The sequence below is a fragment of the Labrus bergylta genome, chromosome 16, assembly GCF_963930695.1.
Source record: "Labrus bergylta chromosome 16, fLabBer1.1, whole genome shotgun sequence".
In the NCBI taxonomy this organism is placed as follows: domain Eukaryota; kingdom Metazoa; phylum Chordata; class Actinopteri; order Labriformes; family Labridae; genus Labrus; species Labrus bergylta.
Genome location: NC_089210.1, coordinates 14,791,516 through 14,804,482, shown reverse-complemented (window position 1 = coordinate 14,804,482; position 12,967 = coordinate 14,791,516). Strand labels below are relative to the sequence as shown.

Below are 12,967 nucleotides of genomic sequence, written 5' to 3'. Positions count from 1 at the left end.
TAAAATAGAACTATTTGTATTTACTTTCCGATCCGCAACAAGTTCATTTTTCCACTGTTAAGTTAAAGTTATAATCTAAGATTTAAAATGTCTTTACAATTAAAAGCAAATTAAAAACAAGAAGTACCCTTAGCTTAAAACAGTACAGAAATACAAAATAAAAGAAATAAAACATACAATTAATAATTTGACTCACAAAAATTAACTATTTAAATTCAGCGATAATTGCTACTAAAAAAATAATCTTTTGACAACCCTACTTTGAATAGATATAGCATAAACACACACACACACACACACACACACACACACACACACACACACACACACACACACACACACACACACACACACACACACACACACACACACTCATACTGACTATAAATCCAGATATCCAAGAAGCCCCAAACACACTCTCACTGAAACAGGTGACAACCAACTAAACCACTAACAACAGAGGGCTTTAAGTAGCCCATGTTTGGCACAGTCAAATAAACATTCAATAACTTTTTTTAAATTATTGAAAAACACTGCAAATACAACTTTCTATACAATTTTTCAAAAGTCTTACCTTCCTGGCCCTTCTTCTCCCATTTACATGCAAGTACAGGAGTAATCTCAGCAGGACGTCCAAATGTAGACGATAACCCTTCATTGCTTTGGACTGTAGGAGGCTGGGTCTCAGCTGCTTTAGTGTCATTTGTAGTATTCTGAGAGAAGGAAGCTATCCTCTGTAAGATTGAGCCAACACTATCTCTCGTACACCCTACACAATCTTCTAAAGACTCAATGGCTTTGGGACTGGAGGGGCTGGATGAGATGTGAGGGCTGGGCAGGTTTGAAACCATCTGGATAACGTCAAGCTCTGAAAGAATCTCCAGCTGGGGGCTCTGAACTGTAGAAAGGGGCACAAGTGAGCAACTCATCTCATGGGAAGGTATGGAGCCTTTCGAGAGAGTAGGAGAACATAGGTAAAACGGCTCAAATGAATGGTGGACAGAAAGGGGTGGGCTGTCAGAGGAGCTGTCCAGGCTGCTCAGAGATGCTGAACAGCTAGCTGAGGTGGAGTTTGGGCTGGTGGGGTGTTGGGGGCCTCCTATGCTGCTCAGAGTAGGCTTCGGGAGAGTGGGGCTTATGTATCCTCCTTCAACTTTGGTGGGAGAAGAAGTTGAGGAGCTGGTTACAAAGCTGTCCAGATCCAAGGGAAACTTGTTAAGACGTGTAACCTTAGACGCAGGTGGCTTTAGCATCTGGTGCCCTTGCCGACTGATGTTTTTGGCTCCTTGCTCTCCAAAGATAGTGGCATTATGAAGACAACCATTCCAGCTTGCATTTGAATTGGCATACCTTAACCCTGGAGACATCATAGTGCCACCTCCACCCCTCTGCATATTAAACATTCCTCCACCTCCATCACAAGTTTGAAGCTCTAGGCTGGGCATTGAGCCGTGGTTCACACCCCAGGGCTCTGGAACATCCAGCAGAACCCCTGGCACTGAGTCCATCTCAGAGTGGAACACATTACCATGGGAGGAGAACTTCTTCAGGTTGGGGTTGCTTCTCAAGTTGAGACCTTCCTCCAGGTGTTGTTGTGGAAGCTGTGGATGGGTGTGCTGGTACTCCCCCCGAGATGGAGTACTAGGATATGATCCAAGCTTAGAAGGTGGGAAGGCATTCCCACCGCCACCAGTGTACTCCAGGCTGGATGTGGAGCTGTGAAGGCTGTCATTGTCACTACCTGCTCCAGAGAACAATAAGTTACCATTTGGGTTTAACCTACTCTGGAAGGATGCAGCTCTGGCCACAGAGGAGCCATTGTTGTGGATGGCTGGCTTAAACATGGTCCCTCGGTTAAAGGATAGGCTGCTGCCTACAGTACGCGACTTAAACACTTGACTAGGTTTAGGACTCAGGCTGTTATTGGAGTGTTTTGCTGTAGACCCCAGGCTGTTGTTGCCAGTGAAATTTAATGAAGAAGATGGGCCTCCTCCTCCATGCTCCTTATTGACCTTGTCGTGGTTGTGAAACAAATGGCTGGACGAAGGAGAAACTGGGGTGGAGACAGGACAAGCAGTAGAAAAGGATGGTATAGCTTCCACATCTTCAACATCAAAGGATCTCTTCAGTGCTGTAGGGGAGAGAGAACAAAGAGTTGTAAATAAAATGTCTCTTTTAACCACAAGGTAGTGGATTTGTTTTGTCAGATATACAAGTGATGAACATCTATAATGTTCAATTGTTAATCCATTATGACATTCATATGCTCCCTGACTAACTACTTCTGTACATTTGGCAGAATGTGGCCTCTCCCATCTCCAGAGATTTCGGTTTCAGGTTTTGTTTCATTCTGGTCTTAACAAAGAGAGTCATCAAATATACATGGGAACAGGTCATCAGTTATTTCGCTGGGATTGCTAACAATTTGCCCAATTGTGCTGATGTTTCTTGACCTATTTAGTAGTATGAAATTCAAAAAGTTTAGTTAATATAGTAATATAGTCATTGCTACTTAAGACAGTTAAGACCAGAGCCAATAGAGCTACATACTGTCTCTACAGTGAGATGGACATTAATGGACAAGTGGGTGCTCAAAAAAGTGTGATCCATCTTGTCGCTTTTCAATTCGACCATTTACAAATAACATGACAATTGATTTAACATCACAACTGATGACAATAATCCATTAAACAAAAAGAAAAAATTTGATTGGAAAATAAATATAATTGTATGGTTTGCCATTGCTCACTTGAGCAATATACATTACTTTCAAACAGAGTAAACATAGTGTCTACCAGTGTTAACACTCTAACTCAAGAATTGTAACAACATATACTGCATTTTTATAATTTGACAAGGGTTGAGATTGAGTTTCTGGGGTGAATAATCTAAGCCATTTGCCTAAGCATGAAAACAATGTCCCTTCTTCTGTTGAACACACACACACACACACACACACACACACACACACACACACACATACACATGGCTAGCTGCCAAGCCATTCTTCCCTAATGGTTCAGAATTTGGCAAGACATCACAGTTGGAAGCCCTTTGCTCAGACATGTCTGAGGTTGTCAGGCCCTTGAGGCACACTGGATCAGTTCTAATGAACCAATGAGAGAGCAGAGACAAAACCATTACTGCAGGGAAAGTATCAGGACGCTGGTTTGAGGACTTGTTTCAAATCTTTATAGTTCATCTAATTGTTGATCTAATTACATGTCAAAACTGGTATGTTTTTAATCGTTCACCAAGTGTAGTGGTTTGTTTGGCCTAGAGATAAATGGGCTTTTTGGATATTTCCAAATTTAACATGTAACTTAATTGAGTACGCAAAGATTCTATGTTATTAATTTGAAAAAAAAACAGTGACCTTAACCACTCCAAAACTTAATATCCAAAGTAGTCTGAAGAGCTGTATCTATAGGTGTGGGAAGGCTTTATGGACACAATTAATCTACAATCACAATAAAATGAAACAAAAACAATAATGCCTTAAGACTTTTTGTAGGATGTTAATCGTAATTTCAAACTCTCAGTGTCACACAGTTACTCCGTATTTGAAAAAATCATTTCATTTCAAGAGGTTTTTAACAACAGTATTGATTCCATCTTGACAGATTGATACACCCCAACTGGATTGAAGGACTAAGCATGTCATGTTTAAAAAATATATCGATACAATTAAAAAAAACGAAATAATAATTAAACAGTTGTATGATGTGATGATGCACACTAATGACATTTGCAGATGCACCTAGTATTAATCAAGTCTTAGAGACTCTTTTTTAAATCAAATTTTAACCCTTCTTTTAAGAAAGGTTTACCTCAAATATTGGAAACTTTAATAAGAGAACCTACACATAATTTCCCTAACATTTATTTATTACTGTGCTGCTTTGTCACTGTGCTGTTCTAACTTTCTCTAAAACACTGGAAGCACTAGCAGTGAAACTTTGAATCTATTGTACCCTAATAGACCCTTGTCTCTGTCTGATGTATTTCAGTCATCAGTTGAAGTGAGTCAATGGGCAGACATCTGTGTGTGTGTGTGTGTGTGTGTGTGTCTATGGGTCCCCAGGCCCTGTGTTATTTTCAGAGTTACAACATTGGAAATGACTGCAAGGAATGTGTCTTCCAGATGTGCTTAAGTGGAAGTTCTTTTAAGGTGTTTATTTGTGTGTGTGACTGTGGCTGAGGGAGAATTAGAGTGTCTGCACTGTTTTGTGCCTGAAAAGAGTGTGTTAACACGTGTGTTCATGCATGTCAATAGACATGCTCTCAAGTCTGTCAGAGAGTTTCACCTGTATGGAATGTGCAGACAAGGCTGGGGGGTTGAATGTGGACATGCCCAGACTCAGAATCCCCTCGTTGAGTGTCCACATAACTACATCCCACCATTCAGGAGCTAACTTGGTGCACGAAGAAAGATGCACTGGTTAAACATCCTGTCAGAATACATATCAATGGAAAAGCTCTCAGCCTCACTCCAAGACCAAACATATTACTTTGAAGCAACTTGGACTCATCTACTTGGGGCATTACGTTTACGAACACCTCCACCTGTGAGCCAATGCTCTCAACTCAACTAGTGAATCAACTACAAAACACTTCTCACTACCATCATAACAATAATCACCATAACTATTAGCACTACTACTTTGTAGCTGCTAATTTGATAAAACTATCTCCCCTAATGTTTTTTTGTCTTGTTTTGTTCACACGCACACAGCAATGACATCCTCTCAGAGAAATTGTTATCCTTGTTCTGTTTTCCTTTTTCATGGCTTTTTGTAAAAGACTGCTTCAACTGCATCTTCTCCCCTTCCAAGCATTAACAAACTTCTCAGACTTGTTTGTCATTTCAAACATCGACTGCACATGTAACAGAGCTAAGACAAGGTTGCACGACTGTCACAGCAATTATTTCCCTAGTGTTTGACAATTACCTGATACCAGAAATCCTTATCTTTGTAAGTAGGGCAGGTTCATACTTGTAGCCTAAGCAAACTCTGCCAAGACCCTCCCAACCCAACACACACACACACACACACACACACACACACACACACACACACACACACACACACACACACACACAGAAGGGTAGATAACCCATAGCTGTGGGTGCAGACTATACATGATTGGTTAAGTGGCCTATGCAAATAGTCATTTAGTCTTACATCACTAAACATTATAGTTCATACACAATGACTGTGAGAATTCAGTCAGTTATTAATAACTTCAGTCTTCTGTCTTCAGTAATACTGTGACATCTGACTGTGTTTGTTAACATTGTGCTTACTGTTTTAAAAAACAAAAAAAACAAAGCAGTCCTGTGTAAATGGGGTTACTAAGAATTATTATAATGTTTTTTAGCTGTCAAGGCATGTGTCCTTTTTGGAGGCAATGAGGGACAGCTTAAAATCAGTTATGGTGATGAGGACGAGGAGCAGGAGGAAAACAGAGCAGTAACCGGCAAAAAAAAAAAAAACAACAACAAAGCTGGCAGGTACAGGTCCAATGTGCAGGACTGGGTAGTCAATCATATTATGCAGTACCACTGGTCTTGAGTATTTAAACTTGATGGCTGCAGACCTCTATCATCAGCAGAACCCAGCAGTTGCAGACAGCCCCAGTGACAGTGACTGCTGACAATCCTGGAGCTCAGTAAATGTGAGTAAAAAAAGAGAATGAGTAACTACCCTAATGAGTCCTAAAGATTCCATTCAAAGGCATTGACAATTCAGCTGGTGAATGAGAGCTTTGGGGGAAGCAGCTGTCTGAGTAAACCTAGATTACATTAAAGACATGTTTACTCTTTTATCATGTGCTACATGCACATAACAGCAAACAGAGCAGAGGAAGGGGAAAGGGGCTTTTCTGGAACTACACAAAGCTCTCACATCAAGTCGGCATGCTCTTGCTCGATGCAACACTATTATCTTCATAAAAAAACTGCGGCTGGAGACTACAGAACCTGAGAAACAGGCTGGTACTGCTGTATCTGTGTGTGTGTGTAAATGGTAAATTGGAAATGGACTTAAGTTTATGTAGCGCTTTTCTAGTGTTCTGACTACTCAAAGCGCTTTTGCAACGCATGTCACACCTACACATTCATACCCATTCACACACTGATGGCAGTGGTTGCGATGTAGTGAGACCATCAGAAGTAACAAATCCCATTCATAAGCCGCCAACGAAGCCCGATGGAGCAATTCGGGGTCAAGTGTCTTGCCCAAGGACACAGCGGACATGTTGCCGCAGGAGCTGGTCATCGAGCCCTTGACCTTCGACCTTTCGGTTGAGAGACGACGACTCTACCAACCCGTGTGTGTGTATGTGTTTCAGTTCATCTATGTATGTGTGGGCCTGTGTGATGTTGTGAAAGGGAAGTGTGAGAACACAGCAAAGAATTCAAGCTAATTACGTTGAAAATCAGGAGAGGAGTGTTCAACTGGCAAATGTTACAGCCACCTGAATAGCTCTAGAAAGGACCTGACACACCAACTAGATCGTTGGCCGTCGGTCCCAGTTGGACCGTCAGTGAGTGGTCGTCGACCTAGTTTTTGCGATATGACGCTATCTGTCACCCCCCCGTCTGCCTTTTTTTCGCTGATTCGACATGTTGAATCGACATCAGCGGTCGGTGAGAGGAATCTCTCTGATTGGCTGTTCGGAGGTTTCATTTATCTCCAGGTCTCGATAAAGGTTCGGGAAAGCCCCCTGAGCATGCTGCTGTAGTATCCAAACGCCACAGGCTGCCTTCGTCGCCATTAGTTCTTTGCCGTCTGCTTGGTGTGTCAGGGCCTCAACTTTGTATTCATGACCAAACTCTGATGTGTGCTTTGCAACAGAATAACCCAACTAGTGACTGGCTGATGTTTTTCAGGCTGTTGTGCTTCACTGGGTTAATGCAGGTTGGAATGTCAGAGGGAAACCTTTGAGAGGTTCCTTTGGATAGAGTACCACTTGTCATGTCCAAAAACAACATGCTTTGTGTGTATGTGTGTGTGGTCACTGGGTCAATAAGTCATGGGACCCTCTCTGATCTTTGTAGGGTTTCCGCCCTGCTGCAGAGTGGTACCAGGATATGACAGGACTGGGAGGGGCAGTTCTTGGCCTCCCTGACCTCCTCTAATCTCCCTTGTCAACTAAAGCCCCTAATCCTGTCTGTCCCTCCAATCAGTTGCACACCCTCTACTTTGTCTTCTGATTCACAGAAAAGAGACTTGAGCCTGACCTCACCTTGACTAGACTGTCAAGGTGTTACAGAACAGAAGTTAATGCTGTAGTGTAAACTACAAGATTTTTTAAAACTACTTTTAACTTCTAATTAATGATGAGCTTCTCCAATGTCCCAGAGCGACATTAATCTTAAAATTACAAAATTCTTTGTCAAATTATCAGTGCAATACTGTATCCATGCATATATCTGGTATCATCTTGCATTAAGCTTGAGCACAGGCTTCTTGGATGCTCTGTTAGTTCTATAAATTGCACAGCAAGACATAATATTTTTCCAATAGCTGCACGAAAATGCCCAAAAGGTGTTAACTTAAAGGGTCAACTTAAGGGGTTAAGTTGAGTAACGGAATTAGTTGTGTTGACATCAAGTAGACAGGTAGTAGCAAACACTTGTCAATCAAAACAACCATGCCCCTAAGTATGGGTAACTTAAACACTGAATGTCATTTTAACATTTAAAATTCCCCCTCCTGTACACTTTTCATGCAAAGAATCAAAATTATCTTTGTACCAATCTGTTAGCATGTTACAGTAAATTATGAAGTAAAATTGGCAATTTTTATATGTAGCCTAAAGGGAATACTTTTAAGCAAGCCTCAAGGAGTCTTTTAAATTGGCAATGCTGTAGTGGCTTTATTTATCAGCCCCAGAGGGTACTATTAGGGTCACAGCTTTTAAAGTGCTGCAAAGCATGCTGGAATTTCACTTGCGTGCTGTGACATAACCCCCTATAGCATCTTACTACTCCTGCCACCCCCATGTGATAGGATCCCCTTTTGGAAATTTTAAGTAACCACAATCAGATGCTTTTACAATTATCCTGGCAAACATTATATGCAGTGCAGACAAAAGATGTGAATGCCCTCTCTTATCTAAAAGTATAGCAGAAGAAAGACTTACCTCCGCTAGGTATGGAAGACACATTACAGCAAATCATTTACCATTTGTGTTAGGTTGCATCAAGATGTGACACACAATAGAAACAGAGTTGAGTAAAGAACTGCAGACACAAATGCACAGTTAATATAAAGGGATGGTTTTTTTAAAGTGGGGTTGTATGAGGTACTTGTCAATAGTAAGCGTATTAGCCACAGGAGATGAAGGTCAGCGTGGCCCCTTTATTGCCAAATTGTTCAGAGTGCAGAGGTAATAGGCTATAAATACCTGCATTTTTCTTAGTCAACATTATTAGTCTATGTTATGAATTTTATGAATATGAACTAAAATTACAAATTGTTCAAATATTGCTGAAAACAGTATACAGTGGGGAGATCAGTTACTTGACTACACACAGATCGCTACTCAGGGCTAAGGCTGCTTATATATATGCCCAGGTATAGACTATGGGCCAGATACACTAGAATGGATTGCACCCGCTAACAGAGATCAACAGTGACTTCCGCCTTTTCGGCAGCTCTGGTTCTGGAAGCAAATTTCCCCATTCAAATCCCCCATTGAATCCTTATACCAAGAGATTGAAGCCCAGGAAGTGCAGTAGCCCAGTCTGTAAGGACTTGGGTTGGGAACCGGAGATTGGCCTGGTAGCTGGAGAGGTGCCAGTCCACTTCCTGAGCACTGCCGAGCTGCTCTTGAGCAAGGCACAGAACCCCAAAAACTGCTCTGGAGCGCTCGCTGTGGGCAGCCCCCTCGTGTGTGTATTTCGGGCCTATGTGTGTGTAGCATGTTCATTAAACAGAGTATAAAACCGAATTTCCCCTTGTGGGATTAATAAAGTATAGATTATTATTATCAAGACCACCAGTCTGGAACCAAGACAACCAGCTACCCCAGTACTTGTGACTTTTTATTTACTAAGACACAGCTGGGGTTGGACTTGCGCTCATGTAACTTTTCTACAAATGTACCCATGTACACATGGAACACACACATAGGCCCTTTATGAAAAACTGTAACATAAATAAATATGAGGCGCACTGAGGCACAGCAGCAGAACTGAGCGGTTGAAGGGATGAGTTAGGATCCAATGTTAGTCATCATCCTTAAATTCAAAGAAGATGAGGCTGTAGTAAACTTTGTTCACTTGCTGATGGATCACTGGTTTATATTCTGTATTACTTGCTTATTGGACACTCGAGAATATCACAACTATTTGTGGGAATGGTCATTGGGGATACTGGCAGTTATGTAAAGGCCTAAAATATACATTTTGTATGTGAAAGGGTCTAATATGGCAAATAGCTGAGTGAGTGTACAAGAGGAGGAGCTTCTTTTCCGTCTCTATGTACTTTAGGCCCTGTGCAGGGCTCCGGCAGGATTTCCTGAGGTGAAGCAAGCGTGGGAGGGGGTAGTGTTGAGTGTATCCTTGACTTCTTGTATCACCAAAACAGCTGAACAATGCCAAAAGCAGTAAAATGATGTCTAGAGACAGAGGAAACAGAAGGTCACCTTCTCTTAGTCATTTGCCCCATCAAAACTCCATGTGATTTCTTTCAGAAAGTAAGTGATAATTAACCAATGAGAAAGAGCTCTGCTGCACGTGTCTGTGTGTGTGACAATCACAGTGGGAGTGCAAACCCACCTTCAAAAGTGTAATGATTTGTTAAATAGTGATAGGGATAAAACAAATGACTTGAGAACAGGTTTCTGTTAGTCAAAGGTGAAGTTGCTTTCTGATGACAGCAATGTACCACATTTGGTATTTGCCGTGTAAAACTAGTGACTGTGCCAGTCTAAAACTAGTGATGCTGTTTCACCCTGAATTGCACCAGGAGTTAGATGAAGCCCAAACTGTCTTTGAAAGGACTGAGCTCACATACTCAGTCACTCAATCTCTCTCTCTCACACACACACACACACACAGGAGCCACAGTTTGCAAACAAAAGGCTTTTCATGTCTTTGCTTGAACTGTGTTATTAGTGCAGTTTCCTGTTTTTACATCTGACCTCAGTAATAATTGTGTAGGTCTTACTCAAAGGCATACAAATCCAAGTTAAAGCTTTTATAACCATTTTAATCAAATTGAACTGAGGAGACACAGAAGGAAAGGGTAACAAAACATCATTAACCAGTGTATCTGATACAAATACCACACTTTAGATATTGTGTCATATATCATTTAGTCTAGTCTACTTTTGCCATTAACTGATTTAGCTATTTAGATCAACCAAATGACAGGAAACGGTTGCTAAAAAGTTCGAAAAACATAAAAAGAAACTTGAACCAATTCCACATGTGCTCCTGAAAAACTGAATAAAATATAAAACAGGCTGCCCCTAACTAGCTTGTTCAGAGGCACCTCACATCCAGAGGCTATCCCTGTTGAGTAGGGGGTGAGCAGGAAACATTCCTGGTAAAGTGTTGTTTATGGGGTAAGGAACATGCAAACATTTCATTATGTTGTCTCTAAATGTAAAGCTCGTCTGAGGAACTTTTGATTTGTGTTGATCTTGTCGCCCCCTGCTGACTAGGCAGTGCACATTTTATCTCTGCTGTACTGTGTAATAAGTGTTTTCTGACAAAAAACAAAAAAAACAAAACCTAATCCATTGTCTTTTTTACAACAGGAGGACTCTTTGACTCTTACTGAATCTGGGCTTCAGAAAAAGTAAAAAAAAAAAAAAAAAAAAAAAAAGGCTTCAGGTCTAAATCAACCCCTTTGTCTGATTCCTCCCCTGCAGCAGCATTTACAGGCATTTAAATAACTTAATGAAATAAAAAGTCTTCTGAAGAAATCTCTTTTGTAGCTCATACAGTCATATTAATTTCAATGTGTTTCATTACCATCCTCCTCGCAGGAGCGTTAATGTCCATTGATAATATGTAGTAGCACTCCAACAACAAATATCCTACGAATGATATTGAATGCCATGTTTCTATTAGTTTTTATTATTTTCTTTTTTTTAGTGTTTTGCACACTTAACAAAAAAATATTGGAAAAAAAAAGAAAAGAAAATCAACTTCACAAGAAAGTGCCAGTTAATGCTCCAGTAGCCTGTGGCCACGAAGCACACACGAGTTATCCTTATAGACATAATAGGATAGATTTGACATCCAATACTTGATTTAGGATAGCCTACGTGCCAACAAAGCAGAGATCAGTGATGGGATTAAAGATAACAGCCTACATACCTTCAAAATCTGATAAAATCCCTTCGAGGTGGTCATTCACGGAAAGTTCCGACATGATGTCTCTGTGCTCAGCGTCCGCTCCGAGCCAGACGAGACCTGGACTACTTTACTCTACAAAGAACGACCCTGTTGAGGAATAACTGCAGTCGATGATGTGTTCCTCCTGCTGTGTTCCTCCTGCTGTAAGGCTGCTTGGATGACCTGATAAACGATTACTGTCCAGTCGCTGCTATGCGTCTCCTCAATGTCCCAACGAAGTCGAGTGTGGGGGAGTTGGCGTGTAGGTAACCCAGCCCCCCCCCCCCCCCCCACCCTCCGGTCGCTCGCACACAAGACCCGGGGGGGGGGACAGGTGGCGGAGGAGGGATGACTGGGGGCGGGGACGAATGCAACACCTGGAAAAAAAAAAAAAAACCTTACTGAAATGTTCTTCTCTTCGCTTTCTCTCCTGGCTGTTTTTTTTTCTCTGTCCAAACTATTCATATTGACAGAGAATGCAACCAGAACAAAAAAGTGTCGTCCGAATCAGCCCACCATACAGCCCCTTTCCAACCCTGAACAAAACTGAAGTTTCAGAATCAGAAATACTTTATTAATCCCAGGGGGAAATTCGGTCATTTATCCAAGTAATTCAGTAGCTTAATTATCCGGGAATTCATCCCAAGTGTTTTTAGTTTTTTTTAGGTAGGCTTATAAAACGTCAAAATTTCCGAAAATAAAACCTGAAGTTCTTCAGACCTGACGTCTTTTAAACCCTCTCCATGATTTTCACCTTTGTATAACCTTAACCACCCTCTCTTTATGCAGGTCCTTTGAGACAGACTACTTTGTTTTTTTTTCTTTGCTGGTTGGCTTCTCTATAGCACGCTCTTATAGGCCAGCTTATCAGATTCAACAAACTGCATGTTGAAGTAGGCTAATTCAATTGTTAAGTCCACTTCACTTTACAACAATGTTAGAGGAGAAGAAGCCACTTATATAAGGTGAGGAGACAGAAAAGCTAGATTTGTAAATTTACAGTGGGCCTATTCAAAGACGTTATAGACACCAGGAGGATTCGGATGCCGCGACTGAATCACTTGAGGGTATTAGTTTGGCCCATGGCTCCATTCAGACTGTAAGACATCGAACTCAGGTACTCAATGCAGTGATCGTATGCTTTCCAAACGTTGCCTCACCTCATTAAAAAAAAATGATGCCCTTGTGAGAATATTGTCCTTAATGTACATATCATTGAATTCTTATAAGTGCTTTCATGAAAACATGCAGAGCACAAACTGTTGCAAATAGTTCACACTCATGTATTGCAAAGGTTCCTTAAAAAAATGACTCTCAGGGAAGCTTTCCAACATTTCTGGGGGTGGCAGAGTTTTTGCACTCCAGTAGCCCACTGACCCCCCTCTATCCCCCTTCCCGCCCCAGACACACACATACACACACACACACACACACACACACACACACACACACACACACACACACACACACACACACACACACACACACACACAAATTCCAGCCCCAGCCTCAGTGCAGATCATGAAAAGCCACTTTGACATTAATCTTCCCTGGTTCAAAGCCACAGGGCTAATGAGATCCCCTCAGTCGCCATTCCTAACAAGTGGG

General features: G+C 41.5%; 1 protein-coding gene across 1 annotated transcript in view; it reads right to left on the bottom strand.

The window, feature by feature from the left end:
* The window catches only part of septin12 (septin 12), a 46,841-nt gene extending 35,262 nt beyond the window's left edge, over positions 1–11,579 (bottom strand). The window contains exons 1-2 of the mRNA XM_065964908.1: positions 11,342–11,579; positions 575–2,131 (exon numbers count right to left, since the gene is read on the bottom strand). Of these exons, the coding sequence (XP_065820980.1) occupies positions 575–2,131; positions 11,342–11,396 (1,612 nt within the window). The 5' untranslated portion in view covers positions 11,397–11,579. The remainder of the gene's footprint in view (positions 1–574; positions 2,132–11,341) is intronic.
* Between the last annotated feature and the right edge of the window lie 1,388 nt (positions 11,580–12,967).